Genomic DNA, 27248 nt, shown 5'->3' with positions numbered 1-27248 from the left:
ATGAAGAGACAAAGCACTAGAAATTTCAAAAAGTTACATACAAACGAATGAAATTCATGAAGTGCGACACTTCGAAATAGTTTTTAAATAAAGAAAATATTAAGCACCGCACAAGGTTTGAACGCACAGTCTTTGGCATAACACCCAAACACCTTTTTTTTAAAAAAAATCTCATTTTTTTCGCTTTTGTTCGTTACATCTGCTCGGGGCGGACGCCGGTAGACATCCGTGTAAGTTCGTTGTTGATCCATCAACACAGTTTTTTTTTTTTTTTTAAATTACAGAAGGTAGCTAACCCTCTGACCGAACACGCTGAGCTACCGTGCCGCCTAATACCTTAACCATTACGCTAACGCAGCTCACCATTTAACGGATGTCTAGAAGGACCCTAAACTACCACGCAAAATACCGACAAACACCGTTGGTATGACTATGAATTACTCACGTTTCGTCGAAGTACAATAGGAAATAAACAATCACCGCTGTTCTTTATTGCGAAAAAGCGGTTCGTGACAATGATACAAACACCTTTCCTTGCTATCGCCTGAATTAGGAGGCTTATTGCTTGTTTGGTTTAATTAATTAATAGAATATGAAGCAATTGGTATAAAGAATGCTTTTTCCAAACTTCCTACAAAAGAAAGCCTGCTATCAAGACATTGCTTTTGTTCAATTACTTTATTTATGACTGAACGTTTCTCACACTGAAGACACTCGTCCGTGCTCTGCGCTGCAGTCGAGATGTGGCAACGTCGTTCTCCGTTCATTGGCTGACTGTGGTTTGTGACGTCAGATGCGCAGAACTAACCTAAACTCGGCCGCCGTCGTAAATGACGCGCACTTCAGTAGGACGCCATAGTTGAGCCGGACAGAGTACGTAGAGGTTGATACAAAATTTCTTGTGTTTGGAGTTTTTGCGACATCGGTGTTAAGACAATATTTCAGCTTAAAGGTGAGTGGATATTACTGCACTCTCTTATTGTTGTTATTTCTGACGGTATTACCTATAATCATTGACAGTTAGGTTCATTTTCCAACGAACGTTGTCAGCAAGTCCGTGATTCTTTGTGTAAAATGGCGAAATTCCTAACATGCGAATAGTATGGGGATCCAAATGCGCGATAGTGTCGCATATTACGATACCTATCGCAGAACCACCTGGAGACAGTCAAATAGGTCAAACGTCGCGTTCGTGTTCTCCTGCGTTACTAACTCCTTATGTGAAGCAATTGCAAGAATCTAAGCAGAAGAAATCAGAGGCCGAAGCTAAGAAAGGAGCCAGAAAGTTATTTGGGGGGAAGAGTGAAAAATCTGCAACTCGTAGACCTAAAGCGGAAGAATCGTCTAGTGACTCGGCATCCGATGTCCACATCTTGATGACAGTGGGGATTCAGACAGCAGTGCTGACGATGACGCGGAGTGTCTGTTCTGTGCTGGGCGCTTTTCTGAACACGAACACGGGGGGAATTGGGCACAGTGCACGAAATGTTATCGCTGGGCTCATGAAGATTGCGGTGTGACAGAAGACAATTTTGTTTGCCCCAGATGTCGTAAATAAAAACGTAAGTACTGTGAAATGAGTGAAGGAGAACAGAAATGAATGAACATGTAAAAATTGTATATTCATATGTCATTATTCTGTAATGAAATAATTAAAGAAAAATATTACTACTGTCTCATATTAGGAAACCTTGATCTCATTTCTACGAAATGCCTTGTTTGTGAAGATTTAATAGCTACTCTGAAATATTGATTTATTATTGCAAATACGATAATTGTATGATAAAATTAAATAATGCAAGATATTATTACCGTCATAAAAAATACAGTTGCACTTACTTTTAGGTCTTTCAAATAGGTTTACAAAAGTGTGTCTCATATTAGGCGGCTTTCCTCTTCCTGGAATGCCGGCCAGGGTGGCCGAGCGGTTCTAGGCGCTACAGTATGGAACCGCGCGACCGCTACGGTCGCAGGTTCGAATCCTGCCTCGGGCATGCATGTGTGTGATGTCCTTAGGTTAGTTAGGTTTAAGTAGTTCTGAGTTCTAGGGGACTGATGGCCTTAGAAGTTAAGTCCCATAGTGCTCAGAGTCATTGCAACCATTTCATTTCTTCCTGCAGTGGGTGATGTGTGGGTTGGGGAAACAGTCATTCCCCGTGCTCAGATCCACCTAGCGGCTGCCCGCCGTCTGTGCCGCTGGCCGACTTAGATAGACTACGTGATCAAAAGTATCCGGACACCTGGCTGGGAATGACTTACACGTTCGTGGTGTCCTCCATCGGCAATGCTGGAATTTGGTATGGTGTTGGCCCACCCTTAGCCTTAATGACAGCTTCCACTCTCGTAAGCATACATTCGATCAGGTGATTGTTCTAAATTCCACTGCTGAGGAGATAAAACACGGGATTAAAGGCCTTCTGAAAATATGAAGCTATTAAGGCAATCTTGAAGATAAGATGCGAAAATTGGTATTTGTTTTCTTGGTTTGAAATGAAAAACGTATATGTTCCAGCATTTTTGGAAATTCAGCCATTAAGAGGGTAAAATAGTAGGTGGAAATAAATCAATATTAAAAAATAAGTATTCTTAAGTCTACATCTATGAAAATTGGTATTTTACTTTTCGGTTAGAAATAAGAGGTCGTGTTTCAGCGTTTTTTGGGAATTCAGCCTCCTAAAGGAGTGAAATAAGGAATGCAAAGTTTTATGAAACTATTTCATAATGAAAACAGTTTTGAAGTCAAGTCTATGAAAATTTTGAAACGTCCCTCTTGAAAAATTAATGAATTACTGTGCTGATAAACCCCTACGTTATTTGATTTTGAAACAGCTGAGCAAAACTGAACATACTCAGACATTTCTCTCTTTACTTATTCTGATCAACACTAAACTGACACAACATTTTTAGCGCAACGCAATCTGACTTTCAAAAATCCCTACAAAAGAATGGCCCTGACTAACAATAACCTATACCTTTCATGAATCACTTACCTCACAAAAATCTTCGTTACTCGAACTACTGCAATACAGCGAGCGCCACTACTGCCAGCTAAATAAAAGATTCAAAGTACGGAAGGCACTAACTACTGATAGGCATAGTTAGCAAATGAAAGATTTTGGTAGAGAAGAAACAATGTATTTTCCTTAATAGTGTTCAAAAGTCATAATATATATGTCAGTTCATGATATCCAGTATTACAAATTTCCTTTTTCTGACGGACACAAGTCCAGATCATCTGCTCTCAAAACTCCGCCATTTCTCTCCCCACATCCACCACTGCTGGCGGCTCACCTCCAACTGCGCAACGCTACATGCTGTTCACATCCAACTGCCCAACACTACACAAGCGAATATTCCAACAATGCCAACCACACGCAGACTGCACACAGCACAGTCAGTGATTTACATACAGAGCGCTACGTGGCGTTACCAACATAAAAACCTAAACAGCCTACTCACAATTTTAATTTGGCTTCTCTGGTAGAAATTTAAAAAGTAGGTACTTCGCTGTTTTTGGAAATTCAATCCCGTAGGTGGTCAAATAGGGGATGAAACTTTTTAAGAAAATTTTTCGCTATATTATCTAGTTTTTAGAGATGAATCTATGAAAACTGGTATCATCGAGAAGTGATTCTCGGTTAAATATAAAGAAATACGTGTGAGGCGATGAAAGTTCGTACGGAAATATCATCACGAGAACGCAAAAGGTATGATACAACAGAAACCGTGGACTCGAGCTGACAGAAGCGCTTTTCGGTCAGAAGTACATTCGGAGGAGTACATGACATAATTAGCGTGAAAAGGATAGAAAGGGCCGCAGTTTGTGCCTAACACCAAAATCTGATTAAAGGAAAACAAGACTTAGTCTGACAATACAGTCTAAGCGAGCGAAGCGGCGAGGGCTGACATGGTCGTTATGTACAAAAACACATTCATGTCTGCAACTGGATGACACTCCCTTCTCGTTAGTATTGAGACATGCATTGTTATCACACGACAGGAGTCTGGGTCGCCTTCAGGTCCATTGAAAGGTTGGATAGCGTGGTCTGCGGTTGTTTACGCGTACCACCCGCGGATGGAACAGAAAAGGGACAGCGAAAGGGTAGTGCTTGTAGAGTTAAGTACCCTCCGCCACATACGAGGGCTGCTCGAAAAGTGACTTTCCAAATTGCACGCGGAACGTGCATTCGCTTATGAATTTTTTTTGTTATGTTGGTACACATGACCCAAACATACGTTCCCAGTTTCAAGTGTACAGCATACTTCGTTTGTTTTTGACAGACAGAAATGTTAGATGTGTTTTAGTGTGCTCGGCGATTTTAGATTATTATAAAAATGGAGCACAGAATTTGCATCAAATTTTGTGTGAAAAATGGAATCGAGTGCTCTAAAACACTTGAAACGTTGACAGTGGCATACGGTGAGTCTGCTCTAAATAATAAAAAAAAACTCTTTACAAGTGGTACGAGCGGCCGAGAAGATGCCAATAATGGACCCTCGCACTGGACGCCCCAGCACATCGACAGATGATAACGTGGAAGCCGTGAAGAAAATTGTTTTGATAATCGTCGGATTATCGTAGAGACGTTCCTGAGGATGTTGGCATATCGGTCGGCTCGTGTCATGCAATTTTTTCCGACGTTTTGGTCACGAGACGTGTGTGGGCGAAGTTTGTTCCAAAACTTCTCAATTTTGATCAGAGGAACCGTCGCACGAGCATCGCTCAGGAGCTGTTGAATGACGTCAACGATGATCTTGATTTGCTCAAAAGCGTCATAACTGGTGACGAAACATGGTTCTGCGGTTATGACGCCGAAACAAAAGCCCAATCGCCCCAACGGAAGCACCCCGGAGAACCAACACCGAAAAAAGCACGGCAAGTTCGCTCAAATGTGAAAGTGTTGCTCACTTCTTTTTTTTTCAATTACTGTGGCATAGAGCATGGTGAGTTTTTGCTTCAAGGTCGTACGGTCACTAAGGGGTATTACCTTGACGTTATGCGCCATTTGCGAGAAGCAATACACCAAAAAACGTCCGGAATTGTGGAAAAACAATTCGTGGCTTTTCCATCATGACAATGCACCTGCTCATTCATCGTTGCTTGTGAGAGAGAGTTTTTGGCCAAAACCAACACGACAATCGTGCCTCAGCCACCGTATTCGCCGCACTTGGACCCGTGAGACTTTCTCCTGCTCCCGAAACTGAAGAGACCTATGATAGGACGAAGATTTTCAGCGACTGAGGAAATAAAAACTGCATAGCTCGACGTACTCGAGGCTATACCAAAAAGTGGTTATGAGAAGTGCTTCGAGGATTGGAAGAAGCGTTGGCACAATTGTATCTGAGGGGGATTGATGAATTGATGAGTGATGATTGATGAATTAATAAATATTTTCAAACTTCCTGGCAGATTAAGACTGTGTACCGGACCGAGACTCGAACTCGTGACCTTTGCCTTTCGCGGGCAAGTGCTCTACCGAGCTACCCAAGCACGACTCACGCCCCGTCCTCACAGCTCTCATTCTGGAAACATCCCCCAGGCTGTGGCTAAGCCATGTCTCCGCAATATCCTTTCTTTTAGGAGTGCTAGTTCTGCAAGGTTCGCAGGAAAGCTGTAAAGTTAGGAAACTAAGGAGTCGAGGTACTGGCAGAAATAAAGCTGCGAGGACCGAGCCTGGCATTCGGGAGGACCTGGGTTCAATTCCCAGTCCGGCAGTCTTGGCTGAGGTTTCCGTGGCTTCCTTAGTCCCTCCAGGCAAATGCCGGGCCTGTACCCTTTCGATGGCCACGGCCGACATTCCCGCCCAATCCCTTCCCCCTCATAACTTAGCCGGCACGGTAGCTCAGCGTGTTCGGTCAGAGGGTTAGCTGCCCTCTGTAATAAAAAAAACTGAGTTAATCGATCAACAGCGAACTTAAACGGGTGTCTTACGACGTCCGCCCCGAGCAGATGCAAGAAAAAAATTAAAATAAATAGATAAATAAATGGTAGAGCACTTGCCCGCGAAAGGCAAAGGTCCTGAGTTCGAGTGTCGGTCCCGCACACAGTTTTAATCTGCCAGGAAGTTTCATATCAGCACACACTCTGCTGCAGACTGAAAAATCTCATTTTAATAAATACTTTTTTCGTAAAAGTATAACGACAGCTTACTTTTTGAACAGACCTCGTACATACATCCGCACCTTGGTTGTCGGAGTTGTGTTGCAGTGTTTCACGAGAGAAGACGAGCTGTTGGCTGTGGGTTATCGCCTTTAGGTATCGCTTCCCGTTGAAGATAGCGCAGAGCGGAAACTATTCGTGCCCGTCTGGATACGGTGTTTATTAGCGGAATTAGCCAGCGGGAAGGTAATTGCGGAGAGCTGCCGTTCTAAAAATACCACGTGGCAACCCCGGTAATGAATACGAGACTGCTAATGCTAGGGTAGCGGAGCAGCATCAGGTTGCCGGTGGCGGAATTGTTTAATTGGCGGAAGGGGAGGTGGGCATCGGGGGTGGTTTACATTGCGGGGGGGGGGGGGGGGGGGGGGGGGTGGAGGGGAGGGGAAATGCAGCCCTCACAGCGCCCGTGTCGGAATTAGCGGGTGCGAGGCGTCGACGGTAAAGTGATTACCGACCGTAACAGGCGTGATGCAGGGCCCGTGTCATTGGGGGTGTGACGCGCGCTGGTTGGGGGAGAGGAGTAGGGGGAGATTGCGCAGTAGGCGTCGGTCAGGAGGTGGGGAGGGGCAGGAGCAGGGAGAGGGGGGGTTAAGGGGGCGTGGTTAAAATCTAAAACCTGCGACGGTCTTCCGTTTCTAACGTTAACTCAATTTTCCGTCACTACTCGAAGCAACGCGACGCGTACTAAATAGGAAACACCTTCCTCGCGTATTTCACGAGGTTTCAGGCTTAAGCGGTGGTCAATAATAATGGATTACTTACAAACAAATGCAATAATTGGTAGAAACCGACCCCGGGGAAGATCGGTTTCGATTCCGTAGAAATATTGGGACACGTGAGGCGGTACTGACCCTACGACTTGTCTTAGAAGATGGATTAACGAAAGACAAACCTATGTTTCTAGCATTTGTAGACCTAGAAATAGCTTTTGACAATGTTGACTGGAATAGTCTCTTTCAAATTCTGAAGGTGGCAGGGGTAAAATACAGGGAGCGAAAGCCTGTTTACAATTTCTACAGTAACCTAAGAGTCCAGGGGCACGGAAGGGAAGTAGTGGTTGAGAAGGGAGTGAGAGAAGGTTGTAGCCTATCCCCAATGTTATTCAGTCTATACAGGGTGTTACAAAAAGGTACGGCCAAACTTTCAGGAAACATTCCTCACACACAAAGAAAGAAAACGTGTTTTGTGGACATGTGTCCGGAAACGCTTACTTTGCATGTTAGCGCTCATTTTATTACTTCTCTTCAAATCACATTAATCATGGAATGGAAACACACAGCAACAGAACGTACCAGCGTGACGTCAAACACTTTGTTACAGGAAATGTTCAAAATGTCCTCCGTTAGCGAGGATACGTGCATCCACCCTCCGTCGCATGGAATCCCTGATGCGCTGATGCAGCCCTGGAGAATGGCGTATTGTATCACAGCCGTCCACAATACGAGCACGAGGAGTCTCTACGTTTGGTACCGGGGTTGCGTAGAGAAGAGCTTCCAAATGCCCCCATAATGAAAGTCGAGAGGGTTGAGGTCAGGAGAGCGTGGAGGCCACGGAATTGGTCCGCCTCTACCAATCCATCGGTCACCGAATCTGTTGTTGAGAAGCGTACGAACACTTCGACGGAAATGTGCAGTAGCTCCATCGTGTACGAACCACATGTTGTGTCGTACTCGTAAAGGCACATGTTCTAGCAGCACAAGTAGAGTATCCCGTATGAAATCATGATAACGTGCTCCATTGAGCGTAGGTGGACGAAACTAAAATGAGCTCTAACATGGAAATTAAGCGTTTCCGGACACATGTCCACATAACATCATTTCTTTATTTGTGTGTGAGGAATGTTTCCTGAAAGTTTAGCCGTACCTTTTTGTAACACCCTGTATATTGAGCAGGCACTAAAGGAAACAAAAAAAAATGGACTAAGAGTTGAAGTCCAGGGAGAATAAATAAGAACTTCCACATGTTCCGATGATATTGTAATTGTCAGGGACAGCAAAGGACTCGGAAGAACAGTTGAGCGAAATGAGCAGTGTCTTGAAAGGAGGATATGAGATTAACATCAATAAATGCAAAAGACGGATGATGGAATGTAGTCGAATTATCAGGTAATGCTGTGAGAATTAGATTAGCAAATAAGACTCTTAAAGTAGTAAATAAGTTTTGCTATTTTGGAAGCAAAATAACTGATTATAGTCGAAGTAGAGAGGATATAAAATGTAGATTGGCTATGGCAAGGAAAGCGTTTGTGAATAAGAGAATTTTTGTTAATATCGAGTATAAATTTGTCAGGAAGTCTTTTCTGAAAGTATTTGTATGGAGTGTAGCTATGTATGGAAGTGAAACATGGACGGTAAATAGTTTAGACAAGAAGAGAATAGAAGCTTTCGAAATGTGGTGCTACAGAAGAATAGTGAAGATTAGATGGCTAGATCACGTAACTAATGAGGAGATACTGAACAGAATTGGGAAGAAGAGTAATTTGTGGCACAACTTGACTAGAAGAAGGGATCGGTTGGTAGGACATGTTCTGAGGCATCAAGGGATTGGCAAGTTAGTATTGGAGGGCAGCGTGGAGGGTAAATATCGTAGAGGGAGACCAAGAGATGAATACACTAAGCAGATTCAGAAGGATGTAGGCTGCAGTAGGTACTGAGAGATGAAGCAGCTTGCACAGGATAGAGTAGCATGGAGAGCTCTATCAAACCAGTCTCTGGGCTGAAGACCACAACAACAACATCATTGGTGGATCAAAAAATTGGTCAAAGAGTGTCGAGGATCACTCTCGGAAACTTCTTGAGAGAGAATTGATGTTGAACGAAAAAAAAAAAAAAAAACATCGCCCAGCATCTAATACTTCACTAGGAATGGTTTATCAACATACATAGGCGTCCCCATACGGTAGTCACTTGCAGACGCGACCACTTCTCCCTTGTAATTTTCAGTACAAAGTTTTTATTCATTACAGAATTCTTCGTGTAAATCTACACAATTACTCTGCAAAAACAGTTAAGTGCCTGGCAGAGGGTCCTTCGAACCACCTTCGAGCAGTTTGGCTACGATTCCGCGCTCGCGGGTTTTTGTGTGTGTGTGTGTGTGTGTGTGTGTCTGTGTGTGCGTGCAGGCTCTTGTTTCACTAGCTTTCGATAACTCTTAAAGAATTAGTCACTGGAATTTAAAAAATAAAATAGAAAAGTACAACTTCTGATATATCGCCATAGATAAGAGAGTTCAGTGTGTTTACGGACTGGCAAAGGAGTCCCTGTGTGCCATTATTCGCCAGAATCTCGTTTCGGTATCTAGAGCGGTTTAAGAGATATGAGGTATGTTGTAAATATTTCATTCCCGCGGCCGTGAGATCTGGAGTGTACGCGCTACATACGATCCATTATCTCGAGATCGGAGACAGATAGCGACCTCCTCCCAAGTCTAAACAAAAATTCGATATGTTAGCAGCATTTCATACACAGTAGTGACATGCGCACCAAACGGAAAATCATAGCGACCCCTATTTTTCATTGCAAACTTTTCGAAATTTGCGTAGCGACTTACTAAAATGTGTACACCACAATAAGTATGACCATTAGCGAGATGATGGGCATTTCGCCAACATGCTCACATATAACTGAGTAGATAACCATGCAGTTGGCGTGTGTTTCGCGTACACCGACCGATATTTCGACGCCTCATTGTTGGCATTGTTTCCAGAGGGGTAGACCACGATCTCATATCAACTGAATGTTCGCATTACAGAAAATTACCACGAACTCTCAGCAATACAATCTTTGCAACACACCATAGAGTAAGTATCTCTGGAGTGAGCATTGCGTTCTGCGCATGTTGTCAACATTAAACCAGGATTGTCACGTGTTTTCGCGACTTCGCTGTGCGTGTGTGCTTTCCGTAGAGTTTGAAGTTTATAATATCAAGAGTTTTTGTTGTGTTTCACCGTTTGTTGATAGTGTAATAGCGATGGTGAATTACTGTTGTTTCTACGGATGCAAAGAAAAATATGTGAAAGGAGGGATAGTAACTTTTCAAGGGTACATACCATGTAACTCTAATTATAGTTATCATATTAGTAAGAGATACTGTGTGTGTTTAAAAATTTCGAGACGCATTATAATTAAGGCTTCATTCTGTAGACCTATTTTTCTACGATTTTATGACTATATAATAGATATTACGGCTCGTATAAAAGCTTACAAACAATCGCTTCCTCTCGTAAATTTTCTAGTGGAACAGGAAAGGGAATGGTTAGTTGTTGCAGCAAATATTACCCTCCATGCATTTATCAATGACTTATCGATTATGTATATAGATTTGAAAGACGGGAGACAAATTCAATAGTGTGGGAGTCTGTAATTGTCTTCGTATAATACGTGTGTCCAAACCTTTTTGTTTACTATGAAGTTACAGTAGGAGACCATGTTAAGTGTGTCTAGGGCATGGAGAATGATTGTGTGATTTATATTTTAGTTTCCCGAAGGATGAACAACGAGTAAAGATGTGGCTCCACAAAATGAGGAGGAGTTATTTTGTCCCTACAAAATATTCCAAAGTATGTTCAAAACACTTTGAAGAGGAATGTTTAGACAGAGAAAAATTTGGACGTATGTGGCTGAAGGTAGCTAATCAAAGTGCACATTCATCTTCTTTAGCGTATTTTACCTTCAATTTATTTTCATCATCATTTGATTAAGAAGCGTAAAATATTAGTAAACATGTCCCGAAACTCTTTCATTTATGTCACTTTCCACTTCCGTTAATGGTGTTATATGGGTTGACTGTTATATGACCAACTGTATTTGCTTTAGAGTACATTTAGTCTCCGATCGCCTCCCACCCCCCCCTTTCTTACTCAGTCTACTATTTATTTAATAAATTGGGAGAAAGTACGTAAAATGCGTTACATAAATACTTCAAAGTGTCACCAGTAAGAACAATTGTGCTTTAGGTCCCAAAAACGAGAAAATAAATACGCAGAAATAGCAGAAAAAAGGTCGAATTAGCAGGGATATAATCGCTAATGTGTGGCAAATTCGGTGTTTTTCGGACACTTGCAAAAGTACTAGCGTACTGTCGTTTTGCAAGACTATCACTGCAAAAATGTTCGTCAGGCTCTGTAATACTATAAAGTGCCGTATCATACCGAAAACTACCAAAAATCGAGTGCATCTGAACTGTGACACCTATCGCAAAGATGCAGAAGGCAGTATCACTTGCCCTTAAAAGTTACGTAGCTGGTTTATTCCCGGTATCAAATGGATGCTGTTAAAACGTCTGCGCAACATACACTCCTGCAAATTGAAATAAGAACACCGTGAATTCATTGTCCCAGGAAGGGGAAACTTTATTGACACATTCCTGGGGTCAGATACATCACATGATCACACTGACAGAACCATAGACACAGGCAACAGAGCATGCACAATGTCGGCACTAGTACAGTGTATATCCACCTTTCGCAGCAATGCAGGCTGCTATTCTCCCATGGAGACGATCGTAGAGATGCTGGATGTAGTCCTGTGGAACGGCTTGCCATGCCATTTCCGCCTGGCGCCTCAGTTGGACCAGCGTTCGTGCTGGACGTGCAGACCGCGTGAGACGACGCTTCATCCAGTCCCAAACATGCTCAGTGGGGGACAGATCCGGAGATCTTGCTGGCCAGGGTAGTTGACTCACACCTTCTAGAGCACGTTGGGTGGCACGGGATACATGCGGGCGTGCATTGTCCTGTTGGAACAGCAGGTTCCCTTGCCGGTCTAGGAATGGTAGAACGATGGGTTCGATGACGGTTTGGATGTACCGTGCACTATTCAGTGTCCCCTCGACGATCACCAGTGGTGTACGGCCAGTGTAGGAGATCGCTCCCCACAGCATGACGCCGGGTGTTGGCCCTGTGTGCCTCGGTCGTATGCAGTCCTGATTGTGGCGCTCACCTGCACGGCGCCAAACACGCATACGACCGTCATTGGCGCCAAGGCAGAAGCGACTCTCATCGCTGAAGACGACACGTCTCCATTCGTCCCTCCATTCCCGCCTGTCGCGACACCACTGGAGGCGGGCTGCACGATGTTGGGGCGTGAGCGGAAGACGGCCTAACGGTGTGCGGGACCGTAGCCCAGCTTCATGGAGACGGTTGCGAATGGTCCTCGCCGATACCCCAGGAGCAACAGTGTCCCTAATTTGCTGGGAAGTGGCGGTGCGGTCCCCTACGGCACTGCGTAGGATCCTACGGTCTTGGCGTGCATCCGTGCGTCGCTGCGGTCCGGTCCCAGGTCGACGGGCACGTGCACCTTCCGCCGACCACTGCCGACAACATCGATGTACTGTGGAGACCTCACGCCCCACGTGTTGAGCAATTCGGCGGTACGTCCACCCGGCCTCCCGCATGCCCACTATACGCCCTCGCTCAAAGTCCGTCAACTGCACATACGGTTCACGTCCACGCTGTCGCGGCATGCTACCAGTGTTAAAGACTGCGATGGAGCTCCGTATGCCACGGCAAACTGGCTGACACTGACGGCGGCGGTGCACAAATGCTGCGCAGCTAGCGCCATTCGACGGCTAACACCGCGGTTCCTGGTGTGTCAGCTGTGCCGTGCGTGTGATCATTGCTTGTACAGCCCTCTCGCAGTGTCCGGAGCAAGTATGGTGGGTCTGACACACCGGTGTCAATGTGTTCCTTTTTCTATTTCCAGGAGTGTATATAAATAATCCACGACACGTACGAAAAGAATCCGTCCGTGCTAGGGATGCAGTGACATTCTAAATATACAGGGCGCTATACGGGCAAACACACGACGTCCCGAGAACACGTGACCAGGCCGGCAATGTATGTTGACAACACAAAATCTGTTTTGCGCATGTGAATGCTCACTCCAGAGATATTTACTCTATGCAACACACCAAAGATATGATCACCACCGATAACACACTTTTCAGTCGTACTTTTTTTCGGAAAATACCAGTATTCAGTGCGGAATTTGTTATTGTTGTTATTATTATGCCGACACTATATCTTGGCAGTCGGTCGCGACCATAAACAAACGAGAACTTGGACTGTCCGTGGGGAAAGGAACAGTGTGGAGGAATAAGCTTCGCCTCCCTCTCGAAGGGCCGCCATTTTGCGTCTGCGTTCTGTGCTTCCGCGACAGCAGAACTGACATAACGCTCATAGGGGATCACCGATTCTATTTGTTAGGGTGAGAGTCGCGCTCGAATCCCTTTCTGCGCCAAGATTGGTCTCTCCTCTAATTTCAAAATAAGAAAAAACGTCAATCCACAACAGAAAGCAAATTGGAGCACGCAAAACATTTGGTAGTGGCTTCAGCGCAATTGTTTGCTGCGGTTAGCATCATTGGTAGTTCAGGCCTGACCTCTTTCGCAACTATACTTCAAAACACTCCTCACCCGAAACTTCCACGACGTAGTGTCCGCATAGTATAAAAACTTGAAACAGCTGGACTTTCAAACTGAACGCCACATTTCTTTCTTGAGATTTTCATACAAAATACCGTCCAAATTTTCGACTTTTCTAGTGCAGTTTCCAAAAATTTTCTTTTTTTACAGGCCTTATCCTGACAATTACGAAGCAACAGAAAGTGTAAGCCAACACAGTCGAGTCGTTCTCAAGTGACGATCTTTCAAGCATGCGGCAACTGCGTTTTATTTATATATCTGTCTGTTAGCCAGACCGTGCTTTTGCCCCTCTTTCACTTAGAAACATCGCTCGAAGGCGATTGTTTGTATCGTAGCTGTCTTGGCGCTGGTGATTGTTGACCAGCGTGGCAATTCGTGGGGAATAAATCGAACTGTGGGAAATTTCAATTCGGCTGGGGATTTCTTGAGAACTGGCATTATGTGCGGAATATGCGGGTGTTTTAACGTTTCAGTCTTTATTAATACAGCGTGAAAAGTATTTAAACCGACAAACTCTGGGAGGTTGTAGGGGACATCAAAACAAATATTTTTCCCTAATGTCTTTTTTTCCCATGAGGAGTATTTAAACCGGTAGAGGAACTGTGCTCTGGGTGGACAATCAACTGGTTCCAGGTTGTGGACACACTGTAGGTGAAATGGAAGCAACAATTGCTTTGGAAGGACTGTTCTTACATTCGTCTGATTCGTCCCCATGTTAAGTGCAATTGCACAAGTGCTGATTGAAAGATCCCGCTCCATGTGCTGCAAGACATCTTCCTCAACTTGCAGCGTTCTTACTGTGCGACGGCGTCCCTGTCCAGGTAATCTGCTAAATGACCCGGTCTCATGCAGACGTTGGTACAGAGAAGCAAAGGTCGTATGATGCGGGATACGGCGATTAGGATATTGTTCTTGATAAACCCGCTGTGCAGCTCGTGCGCTATGTAGTACGCACCAACCATATCAGTGTACTCACTCCAGGTGTATTGCTCCATTCGTAAACAGAGACAATGCACTACCACTCTGGTGGACAGAAGTTGCCTACAACTGAAGAGCGTAATACGGCCTCCACCGGTTTAAATAATCCTCATAGGAAAAAATGACACTAGGGAAAAATATTTGTTTTGATGTTCCCCGCAACCTCTCGGAGTTTGTCGGTTTAAATACTTTTCACCCTGTATATCGTAGCTGTTAAATTGATAATTTCATAGTTGATGATTTCTGTTTTTTTGCTGGTGTTGATTCTAATGATTTTCAAGACCTCAAGCTCAGAATGACTTTCGTACAGAAGATTTCAAGGAATATCATATAAATATCTTACTTAAATACTGTTTTATATACAAGTATTACTTAAGTGGCTGAGTGCATGCGAGACAAAGCTGTCGAGTGCTTATGTAAAGCAAATAATCGTACCACATAAACAACGTTTTTGTGGCTCTTCGAATTACTTGAACTTCTGTTTTTTTTTGTTGTAAATACTTAAATTTATGAATAAAAGTGTATTATGAGCATTAAATAATGTAATCAATAATTTATTCAAGACGAGTACCAGAAAAAACACAAGTGTCCTATTATGTGGCGACTTCGCGGGGAATCCGGAAATCGGGAAATTTTTATCTCCACGAATTTGGGGAATTTCTCCTAAATTATTGGAGAGTTTGGAATATTGGCATTGGCACCGCTAGCCACGACACACGAGTTAGGAATTTCAGCGCTGAAACAGCATTCTAATGCCGAGCCGTCAACACCGATGTAAAGCGCGCAGCTTGGGTGGTGAGTACGATGTTGTTGTGGTCTTCAGTCCTGAGACTGGTTTGATGCAGCTCTCCATGCTACCCTATACTGTGCAAGCTTCATCATCTCCCAGTACCTACTGCAGCCTACATCCTTCTGAATCTGCTTAGTGTATTCATCTCCTGGTCTCTCTCTACGAGTTTTATCCTTCCATGCTTTCCTCCAATCTAAATTCGTGATCCCCTGATCCGTTAGAACGTGTCCAACCAACCGATCCGTTCTTTTAGTCAAGTTGTCTGAAACTCATCTTCTCCCCAATTCTGTTCAGTACCTCCTCATTAGTTATGTGATCTACCCACCTAATCTTCAGCATTCTTCTGTGGCACCACATTTCGAAAGCTTCTATTCTCTTCTTGTCCAAACTATTTATCGTCCATGTTTCACTTCCGTACATGGCTACACTCCATACGAATACTTTCAGAAACGAGTTCCTGACACTTAAATCTGTACTCCATGTTAACAATTTTCTCTTCTTCAGAAACGCTTTCTTTGCCATAGCTAGTCTACATTTTATGTCTTCTCGACTTCGACGGTCATCAGTTATTTTGTTTCCCAAATAGCAAAACTAATATACTACTTTGTCTCGTATCCTAATCTAATTCCCTCAGCATCTTCTGATTTAATTCGACTACATTCCATCCTCATTTAGCTTTTGTTGATGTCCATCTTATACGCTCCTTTCAAGACACTGTCCATTCCGTTCAACTGCTCTTCCAGGTCCTTTGCTGCGTCAGACAGAATTACAATCTCGTTGGCAAACTTCGTTTTTATCTCTTCTCCCTGGATTTTAATTCCTACTCCAAATTTTTCTTTTGTTTCCTTTACTGCTTGCTCAATATACAGATCGAATAACATCGGGGATAGGCTACAACCCTGTCTCACCCCTTGACCTTTACACCTGCCGTCTGATTTCTGTACAAAATGTAAATAGCCTTTCGCTCCCTGTATTTTACCCCTACCACCTTCAGAATTTGAAAGAGTATTCCTATCAACACTGTGAAAAGCCTTCTCTATATCTACAAATGCTAGTAACGTGTTTGCCTTTCCTGAAGCATAACTCCCAATAACAACACCCTGCGCTCTCTAGAGAGGTGACTATCGATATCGCTGCGGAATCGCAGTCTATATTACAGAATGCTTACAACCTGAAGGTGGTCATTTAGAGCGAAACCAGTTGTGGTGTGTGGTTAGACACAGGACTCGCATTCGGGAGGACGACGGTTCAATCCCGCGTCCGGCCATCCTGCTTTAGGTTTTCCGTGATTTCCCTAAATCACTCCAGGCAAATGTCGGGATGGTTCCTCTGAAAGGGCACGGCCGACTTCCTTCCCCATCCTTCCCTAATCCGATGAGACCGATGACCTCGCTGTCTGGTCTCCTTCCCCAAACAACCCAACCCAACTCAGTTGTGGTGTAATAAACCTACCGAATGTTTTTATGCTTCCGTACCACAATCAGACGAGCACGTAAGCCTTATAGGACCACTTTGTCGGTGCGACTGTCGCACGTATGTCACGTAACTAACGTCAATGGTCCCTCGGCGATGTAACAAATCCACGCCTCTAAGTCAATGCAGTCAAACGATAGCACCGTTTATGACGTATTTTGATCCATGTTCACTCATCAGTACCTACACGGTATTTCACCTTGGACTAGTCATCAAATTTGACAAGAAGCGAGGTTTCACAGCACAAGTAAGGGGGGAAAAATCGGAAAAACGAATACCCAGAGGCTGAATTTGCCCGGTGCGTCCAGGCGACAGAATTGCAACGTCTCACTCTTTACAGGAGGGAAAGTTAACTCTAAAGGAGCCCGCCCAGTTAGCCGTGCGCTCTAACGCTCTGCATTTCGGGGGGGGGGGGGGGGGGGGGGGAGGCGTGCCGGTCCCCAGCACGAATCCGCCCGGCGGATTAGTGTCGAGGTTGTCGAGGTCCGGTGAGCCGGCCAACCTGTGGATGGGCCTTTTAGGCGGTTTTCCATCTGCCTCGGCGAAAGTGGGCTGGTTCCTCTTATTCCGCTTCAGTTATACTATGTCGGCGATCACTGCGCACACACTTTCTCCACCTACGCGTCCACAATAATTACTCTACCACGCAAACATTGGGGGTTACACTCGTCTGGTGTGAAACGTTCTTGAGGGGTCCACTGGGGGCCGAACCGCACAATAACCCTGGGTTCGGTGTGGGGCGGCGGTGGGATGGGTGGACTGCTGTAGCCTGTTGTTGGGTTGTGATCCACTGAGGGCTATGGCGGGGACGAAGCCTCTCCGTCGTTACTAGGTCCCCAGTTCGGTACAATACAATACAACACAATAGCTCTAAAGGAGCGCTGTGGCACTGGCGTTGAGTTACTTGTCCACCGCGCGGGATTAGCCGAGCGGTCTAGGCGCTGCAGTCATGGACTGTGCGGCTGGTCCCGGCGGAGGTTCGAGTCCTCCCTCGGGCATGGGTGTGTGTGTTTGTCCTTAGGGTAATTTAGGTTAACTAGTGTGTAGGCTTTGGGACTGATGACCTTGGCAGTTAAGTCCCATAAGATTTCACACACAGATTTGAACATTTGAGTCCAGTAAGCAGGTCAACTGCGCCCCGTAGACTCATGCTGTGCTCACCACTGGATAACAGAGTTGGGCAACACGATTCTTTTTCCCAATTCGATTCCTACGATTCAATCTCACATTGGGAATCGATTCCTACGATTCGTTCACGATTCATTCTAGTCTGCGATGGCACGATTCTTATGGAATGCAAAAAGTTCTACATCTTACTCAGAGATGGCAGGACATGTCTGAAATTGTCAATGGGGGTTAGAGTCGAACTGCGTCATGATAATATATGCCAGAAATAGTTTATTTATAACATACATATGACGTTACAAGTGTGATTCTCGATTTATACGTGTGATGCCTTAATTGATGAAAGGTCACGTTTGATTTGATTGCATCTATTGTTTTATTTCGGTATGCCAGGAAAGAGGAGTCGATTTGTGCGAAAGGTGGTGCAAAATTACGTTTCTTTTTGTAAAATCGTATTTTTGGGAGAAACTACTTATTCAAATAAAGTTGAAAGCAAACAGTTCACTAAATATAAACTTTCATTTCCGAGTTAACAGCGATCAGAGGAAACCATGTGTAACCTAAAACATATCTAGGATGATTGTTACTATTGGATGTGCGGTAAGTCCAACGTGTTCGTATTCGGATAATGTTATACCGCCATCTCACCAAACTTTGATACACCTGTACTGTAACATCCAATAGTAACAAAGATTTACGAAATTGCGATATAAAATACTTATTGTGTAAAATCGAGTTTTTTCAGGAAGCACCAACATAGATATACTTAAAAATCAAAATGCGTATCTAAATATAAAATTTTGTCCAAATTGTTAAAGCCGTTCCCAAGAAACCCGAAATTCGCGTTTTTATTTAAAAAATTCTTTCGTGTAAAATCGCGTGCTCTAAGGAAAGACACCTATATGCAGATAAACATGAAAACCAAACCTTAACCACATTCAACACATACTAATAAAGTTTTACGAGATGGCGTTATAAAAACATGTGAAATAGCGTTTTTATAACATAAAATTGCTTTTTTACGAATGGAACTATGTAGGATATATATATATTGTAAAATTGACTTTTTACGAAAGAATGGAACTATGTAGGTGAACTCAAAAAGCAAAAACCAGTCTAAATACAAAATTTCATCCAAATCATTAGGGCCGTTTTCGAGGTACGCGAAATATAATACATAATCAAAGTGCTCGTGTGTAAAGAAGGCTAATATGAAGCCATCGCAAAACTGTAAGAGGTTAAAGTAAAGCACGAGTTCCGTTTATTTTGTTGTTATTGGTCTGGTGAATCTATTAAAACCTGTCCCAGAGGTGTATCTGCAATAGTTTTCCAGAACATCCGGAGGAGCAAAGAAGTAATTTCGTAAAATTTTTGATTTATTAACTACTTGGCCCAATTTTTTTTTTAATTCCAGACAGCTGCACAGTTTTCAACAGAAGTTGTGGCGAGTTTAATTTTGGAAAACTGATGGTAATAACGTTAACTGAAAACTCTATGAATGTGTCAGATAATCCGCTTTTATTAATACCATAGCACACCTGAGAATTCATGATAAACTGGAAAATGTCGTTTCACTAAAATACTTTGTTGTTATGTTCTTTCACTAAACAATATAGAAAACTAACTCGTTTCAAGGTTAGCAAACGACTGAAACAACGCACTAACGCTTGCCAACAATGACATAAACGTTTCTACATTGTTAACGTAAACAAATTTACTTGTGTAATAATCTTTGCTTCCTGGATGTTCTGGAAAGCTACTGCAGATAGACGTCTGGGACATGTTTTATTAGATTCACCAGACCACTAACAGCAAAATAAATGGAAATCGTGCTTTACTTTAACCTTGTACAGTTTTGCGATGGCTTCATATTAGCGAAGTTGCTAAATTTCAGGCAAAATCTTCTGTTGGCCGTAACTCCGTAACTAAACATTTGCGGACCTATGTTATATGACCTTTTTTTCTTTAGTTTCAGTTGTAGAACTACATATTAAAATATTTGCATATCTTCGTGAATCACACTATATGTGGGAGCGTCGAGTGCCGTAACATCATTGACCTTCTGCGAGATCGCGCTAAAGGGGTTCCTTACCAGTAACTATTCCTTCCTTCCTTCATTCCCTTCTATAGTGCGTTTAAAATTAGTTGCGACGTTTACCAGTTCAGCACGGAGCGAGTTGCCAGCATGTTCTAACACGGAAGATCGCTTGCCTGCCTGAACAGCTTGCCGTGCAAGGCGATCTATCTGCAATCTCTCTCAAACGATTTTAAAGAAACTATTCGATAATGAACTCCCATTCTCGCACATCTTATAGCTTCATTCGTCAGCTTCGTGATGAACTGCGTATCATTTCGTTAACGGTCATAGTTATTGCGATACTTAGACATTAGGTAAATTACTGCACGACATTCGCAAAGTATGCAGTAAAAAACATGGTTCGTTGTGAATTTGCGTTTGGTGAGTGGCGTATGACATTTAGACAATATATTGAAGTAGTCTTTAAACGTTGAAGTATATCGCTGTCTCCAGTGTCGAAAAAATGGAATCTATGTAAAGGGCTCCATCACGAACGCAGGCCAGAATGAAATATTCATAAATTCCTTGTACCTCATAAACGATCTCGGATATCAAAACAAGATTTCGGCAAATGATAGCACGCAAAGAGGAGAGTATTCTGCCGTATCAATGATACGCGGAAGTCCCATACCTACCGTTATGTTCAAACAACTACAGTTTTTTAGATGAAATAAAGTAAGTTTTAAGATCCATAAGTAGCTGGTGAAACGAGAACTGCCGTGGATTTGCAACAGTACAAGTGAAGAAGTTAGACGTTTATTTTTATTCTGAGATTGGACTTTCTCATAACTGTTAACCTGACTTGCGATCAGTTACTAGTTTAATAACACACTATTTTAGGATTCTGCTACAATTTTACTGCATTAGAATGTTCGTGAGATGAATACAGAGTGATTCACGAAGATAAAGAAATATTTTAATACGTTACTCTACAAGTAAAACTACATAAAAAAGTTCATATAAACACAGGTCCGTACATCTTTAGTTACGCTGATACGGCTAATAAAAGATTTTGCCTGAAATTTAACAACTTATATGAAGCCATCGCAAAACTGTACAAGGTTAAATTAAAGCACGATTTCCATTCATTTTGTTGTTATTGGTCTGGTGAATCTAATAAAACATGTTCCAGACGTGTATCTGCATTAGTTTTCCAGAACATCCACAGAAGCAAAGATTATTATACAAGTAAATTTGTTTACTTATTGTTGGCAACCATTAGTGAGTTGTTTCAGTCGTTTCCTGTTGTGAATATATTGTGAAATGTGTATGTACACTGTACAACTTTCTGAACTTTGAGCTTTGTTTTTTCCGGTTGAACATGATTTCACGTGTGCTATGGTATTAATAAAAGCAGATTTTCTGACACTTTCATACAGTTTCAGTTAACGTTATTACCATTATTTTTTCCAAAATTAAATTCTTTACAACTTCGATTCAGTGCTTTGTGCAATTGTCCGGAATTTAAGAAAAAAATGGGCCGAAGTAGTTAGCAAATTAAAATGTTACGGAATTACTTCTTTGCTTCTCTGGATGTTCTGGAAAAGTAATGCAGATAGACGTCTGGCATATGTTTTGTTAGATTCTCCAGACCATTAACAACAAAATAAATAGAAATCATGCTTTACTTTAACCTCGTAAAGTTTTGCTATGGCTTCATATTAGCGAAGTTGCTAAATTTCAGGGAAAATCTTTTGTTAGCCATAACTCCATAATTAAAGATTTGCGGATCTATGTTTATATGAACTACTTTCTTAATTTTACTTGTAGAATAACAAAATATTTGCATATCTTCGTGAATCACCTTGTATTTGCAAACTGTGTTGTGTTTAGGCTGAAGAAGCAGATTTTAACATGGCACAAGACAAGTGACGTACTCCTCAAAACTCATCACAGTCCCTTGTCAATCGATATCTTCTCAACTACCTTCTCGGTATGACTGGCACCTCAACAGCAGTCTTGTGGTGTACCATTAGCAATGGCTCCTTTTGTCAGCATTTCAACCTCACTGAGCGTAAATTTCTCGTTGTTTTTTGCCACATTACGTTTCATCTAGGACCATATATTCTCATTCGAATTTAAATGAGCATGTTACGGAGAAAGCCTAATAAAACTGTGCCATTAAAGCGTTAGCCAGTTCGTCGACCTGGTGGCGTGGTGTATTTGGCTTTTAGAGAACTAAGAGTTCCATTAAGTCTGCCTGGTACATGCTACGTTCAATTTTATCCAGTGGGTCATTTCTTCCTGCCTAGAGTAAAATACCTGCTTTCCTCCACTGCGCTGTTGGAGCTTCATCTATCACAACAGAGTGGTACGCGGCTTGTCCATAACTATTGTCGAATTTGGAATAATATTTTGCAGTGGGACAAATTAGTTGTCTTCTTGGGCGACAACGTTTTATGGAACTTCGTATTCAGACGTGCTGCAATGTTGTTATTAATGCAAAGCCAACGCAGAAACACTTGTTCACAATACCTGGTTACTGCAGAACTCTTCAACGCCAGAAAATACCACTTCACAACGAGAGCTAATCACTGTAGGTACATGTAATGCAGGGACGCCACGTTCTATTGCTTATGCAAGGCGTGGAAACAGCGGCGTTTTACCAATCGAACTGCTGCCAGTGTGGTAGGGAAAGCCGGTTCGCTATTGGTGTTATCTCAGCAGGTGAGCCAAACGTCAGAAGTCGCGACTAATTTCAAACGCACCATAGTTCCCTGTATCGTAAAATTCATCAGGTTTTCTGGAGAGGCATATCTACGTGCAGCAATCGCTCCTGGAAATCTGATTGGTAAATTCCGAAGCACGCCATGTTAACAAAGTCGTTCTTTGCTTGATGTCTGACTTTTACCGTCGCGACCCACTCAGCTTGAATGCAGAACTATTGTGCGAGCGTCATTGAATTATTAAAGATACAAATTGGCTTGGGAAAAAAAACTGTTAGTAGGGCAAGTTTGGTACTTCTTTGGTTTAAGTTGGCATCAGTGGGATGAGCCCTGATCAGCTGATGTATCAACATTGATTTGTTTATAACCTCAAAAAAACATTTCAAGGTGGCGAGTCCGTTTGAAACGTCCAAATTAGTTGAACAACGTTCTGTTGTTCGTTTTTTACTTGCCGAAGGCGAGAAACCAGTGAATATATAGTGTAGAATGTCTAAAGTTTGTGGTGAAGGTTGTACGAATCGTGCAAATATTTACAAATGGGTAGAGACGTTCAAGAGTGGTCGCGACTCAGTGACTGACGAACACCGTTCTGGCCGACCAGCTGCAGTTTCAACTCCCTCACTTGAAAGTCGAACTGATGACATCATTCGTGCCGACCGCCGTGTGACTGTGGAATTGATAGTTGATAAAGTTCAAGTTAGTACTGGTACAGTTCGTAACATTATCTGTAACAAGCTGAATTACCGCGAAATATGTGCAAAATGGGTTCTAAAGGAGTTGACGCGGCTACACAAGGAAACAAGGTTGAGAGTGTGCACACAGCTAAAGGATCGTTACGAGAGAGAAGGTGAGCACTTCCTCAACAAAATTTTTAACTTGTCATGAAATTTGAGTTCACTATTACGAATCAAAAAGGCAATCCATGCAATGGAAGCACACCAATTCACCTGTCAAGAAAAAATTCAAAACTCAAACAGCAGGAAAAAAAGTCATGTTGACCTTGTTTTGGGATGCTGGAGGTCCAGTTTTTGTGGTGATGTGGAAGAGCAGTGTACAGTGAACAGCCAGTCGGATCTGCTTTTAAACAAGGTGAAGCCAGCCACGAGACAGAGGCATCGTGGGTCTCGGAGGAGAGGTGTGAATCTCTAGCAGGACAACGAACGTTCTCGTTTTGCTCAAATAACCCGTGAAACCGTCGACGAAATGGGCTGGGAAGCACTGTCTCATCCCCCTTACCGTTCTGATTGAGCACCTGCTGATTTACATTTGTTTGGTGCACTGAAGGAGGCATTACATGGGGAGAGGTTCCAGGACAACGAGGACATGGAAAAATTTGTGGGAAATTGGTTTAAACATCAAGATGAAGATTTCTTTGCAGCCGGAATAAAAAAAGATTCTTGCCCGTTGGAACAAGTGCATAAATGCTCTAGGGGATTATGTTGAAAAGTACAAAAAGTATCGTTTTGAAAAATAAACACTTTTTTCTCCAGACGAATTTGTCTCTTTAATTATGCGATCACAGTGTGCGGGTAATACAAACAACGCGCTGAAAGTCACCTCGGCCGACAATATTCGTTTGGGTAAATATTCCCCGTCTTGCTCTGTCCTCCTCGCAGCTAGCCAGTGAAAATGGCCAACCAAGAGCAGTAGGAGGAATTTCGAGCAAAAATCTTCTCCAGTGTAAGTGTGGAACAGTGCCTTTCTATCCAATTACGATGGGCCACGAATAGTGTCCATAAGAGTTCAGCCATTAAGTCACCTTCATCCGCATCAGCACGGGAATATTAGCCTGTGATGATGGCCCACCAATAGTAGCCACGAGAATTTTAACCGATACTCCCACTTCTCCAGCATAAATGCGGAAAACACCCCTTTATAACTGAACGCGACACTGGTCTCTTACAGCGTTTTAGCAGTAGTGGACACCGTAACATCCTGAAGAAGATCCCGGTGGAGGGGTCGAAACGTCGATTATTTTGGAAGGAAATATGACGCGCCATAACCACTCAGAAGATTTTGACTTTGATAGTTAAGTTTGTTTGGGACCCTCAATGAGCTAGTGCTACTCGCACATGCCCGAATTCTTTTATTAGCAGGAGATTTTACCCCCCATTTCTGCGCGGCAGGTGTTCACGCCGCCGAGCGGTTCGCCGCCGCTGACCGTGGCGCCCCACGGCCACGCCCACCCCCACCCCCACCCTCACGGCCGGATGGTGGCGGACCCGCACCACGCCTACGCCGCCTACCACCAGCCGCACCACCACCACCACCAGCCGCACCACCACCACCACCACCCGCACGCGGTGCCGCCCCCGCACCCTCACCACGTGCTAGTGCAGCAGCCGGGCGCCATCTTCCGCCCCCATCGCGCGCCCGCCGGCGGTCCGCCTCCGGCACCGCCGCCCCCGCCGCTGGTGCAGATGCGCCTGCTGTCGCCGGGTTCCGGTGCCGGCACACCGCCCCCGCAGCAGCCGCTGCTGCCCCCGGCCTACGACCAGCCGCCGCCCCCAGACTACTACGCCGCCCCCGGGCAGCAGCAGCAGCGGCTCGTCAGGACCGTCCGGCTGCCCTACTCGCCGCAGCTGCAGGTAGGCCCAACTCCACCTCACCAGCTCACATTCTCTTCTTTCCTCCTGCACTTTCGTCTTCTACTCTCAACACTTTATCTCCTTACTTTATTTATATTCTCTTCGTCTGTTTTTCATTTAGCCTTCTACATCTCTACCACTTTTTTTCCATTTTTTTTCTTTTGGTCTTCAGTTTCTCTTCTTTCCCTCACTACTTTCTCTTCGTACACTCCCCGCTTTCACGTCCCTCACTCTCCACCTTCTCTCACACCATTATCTTCTGTAGTTCGCGCTCTGCTTTCCTACTAATCACTCTCTCTTCTCACCCTATACAACATTTTCTTTCTAGTTTCTTCTCTCACTCCATTCTTCTCACATTTTCCAAGTCCCCACTTTCCCTTCTGTAATCCATACTCTCCTCCCTAACCGACCACTATCCCTTCTCACACTAAAAAACTTTCTCTTGCACTCTTCACTTTCTTCTCTCCTCTCTTCTTGCAGTTTTTAATTCCCTTCACTCTCTATTTTCTCATCTGTCACTAAAGCTCCTCCGAACCATTGTCATGTGGCACACTTTCTGCTGCTCTTGCTTTCCACTTTCTGTTCTCCTGCTCACTGCTTTCTCTTCTCCCACACTCCACTTTCTCTTCTCCCACACTCCACTTTCTCTTCTCCCACACTCCACTTTCTCCTCTCCCATGCTCCGCTTTCTCTTCTCCCATGCTCCGCTTTCTCTTCTCCCACGCCCCGCTTTCTCCTCTCCCACGCCCCGCTTTCTCTTCTCCCATGCCCCGCTTTCTCCTCTCCCACGCCCCGCTTTCTCCTCTCCCACGCCCCGCTTTCTCCTCTCCCACGCGCCGCTTTCTCCTCTCCCACGCGCCGCTTTCTCCTCTCCCACGCGCCGCTTTCTCCTCTCCCACGCGCCGCTTTCTCCTCTCCCACGCGCCGCTTTCTCCTCTCCCACGCGCCGCTTTCTCCTCTCCCACGCCCCGCATTCTCCTCTCCCACGCCCCGCTTTCTCCTCTCCCACGCCCCGCTTTCTCCTCTCCCACGCCCCGCTTTCTCCTCTCCCACGCCCCGCTTTCTCCTCTCCCACGCCCCGCTTTCTCCTCTCCCACGCCCCGCTTTCTCCTCTCCCACGCCCGCTTTCTCCTCTCCCACGCCCCGCTTTCTCCTCTCCCACGCCCCGCTTTCTCCTCTCCCACGCCCCGCTTTCTCCTCTCCCACGCCCCGCTTTATCCTCTCCCACGCCCCGCTTTATCCTCTCCCACGCCCCGCTTTATCCTCTCCCACGCCCCGCTTTATCCTCTCCCACGCCCCGCTTTATCCTCTCCCACGCCCCGCTTTATCCTCTCCCACGCCCCGCTTTCTCCTCTCCCACACTCCGCTTTCTCTTCTCCCACACTCCATCCTCATCATGAAGACACCAGATCTAATAAATTTCCAGCTATCTAGATTTAGGTTTTCTGTGATTTTTCTAAATTGTTTAGCTGTCGCAGTGCCAGGGGGGGGGGGACTGTATGTCCACCATTTCAAAATACTGTAATCTAGTTGGTTACTTTGTCTTGCAAAATTCTGAAAAAAGTATTTGTGTTGAACAAGTTCTTCTACCAGATACTGTATCTTCTTCTCATGGCATTACAAGCCTGTGTGGGTTCTAGCCCCTCTAATGTCAGTCTTTGCCATTCTCAGACTGAGAGTGTTCTTATACCTTCTTCCACATCATCTGTCCACTTTTTTGTGGCCTTCCTCTCTGTTTTCTTCCAGTTGTCCTCCATTCAAAAATCTTTTTAGTTGTTCTCCCAGTATCTCATTCTCCACTTATTCTTCTCTCAAATTCTCTTCCATCACACTCCACCTTCTCTTATTTTACTATCCATCTTGTCTTCCTACTCTCTTCCTTCTCTCTCCATTGTCTCCAACTTCCATTTCTACTGTCTCAACTTGTCCTCCTCCCCTCCCTGCATTCTCTTTCTGCCCTCCCTTTCTA

General features: G+C 44.2%; 1 protein-coding gene across 1 annotated transcript in view; it reads left to right on the top strand.

Moving 5' to 3' along the window:
• Positions 1–27248, top strand: part of LOC124553560 (trithorax group protein osa-like) — a 67538-nt gene that overhangs the window by 29166 nt on the left and 11124 nt on the right. The window contains exon 7 of the mRNA XM_047127406.1: positions 24818–25279. Within this exon, the coding sequence (XP_046983362.1) occupies positions 24818–25279 (462 nt within the window). The remainder of the gene's footprint in view (positions 1–24817; positions 25280–27248) is intronic.

Source organism: Schistocerca americana, chromosome 11 (genome assembly GCF_021461395.2).
Source record: "Schistocerca americana isolate TAMUIC-IGC-003095 chromosome 11, iqSchAmer2.1, whole genome shotgun sequence".
In the NCBI taxonomy this organism is placed as follows: Eukaryota; Metazoa; Arthropoda; class Insecta; order Orthoptera; family Acrididae; genus Schistocerca; species Schistocerca americana.
Note: the sequence above shows the minus strand (reverse complement) of the source record. Positions and strands in the feature narration are given on the sequence as shown.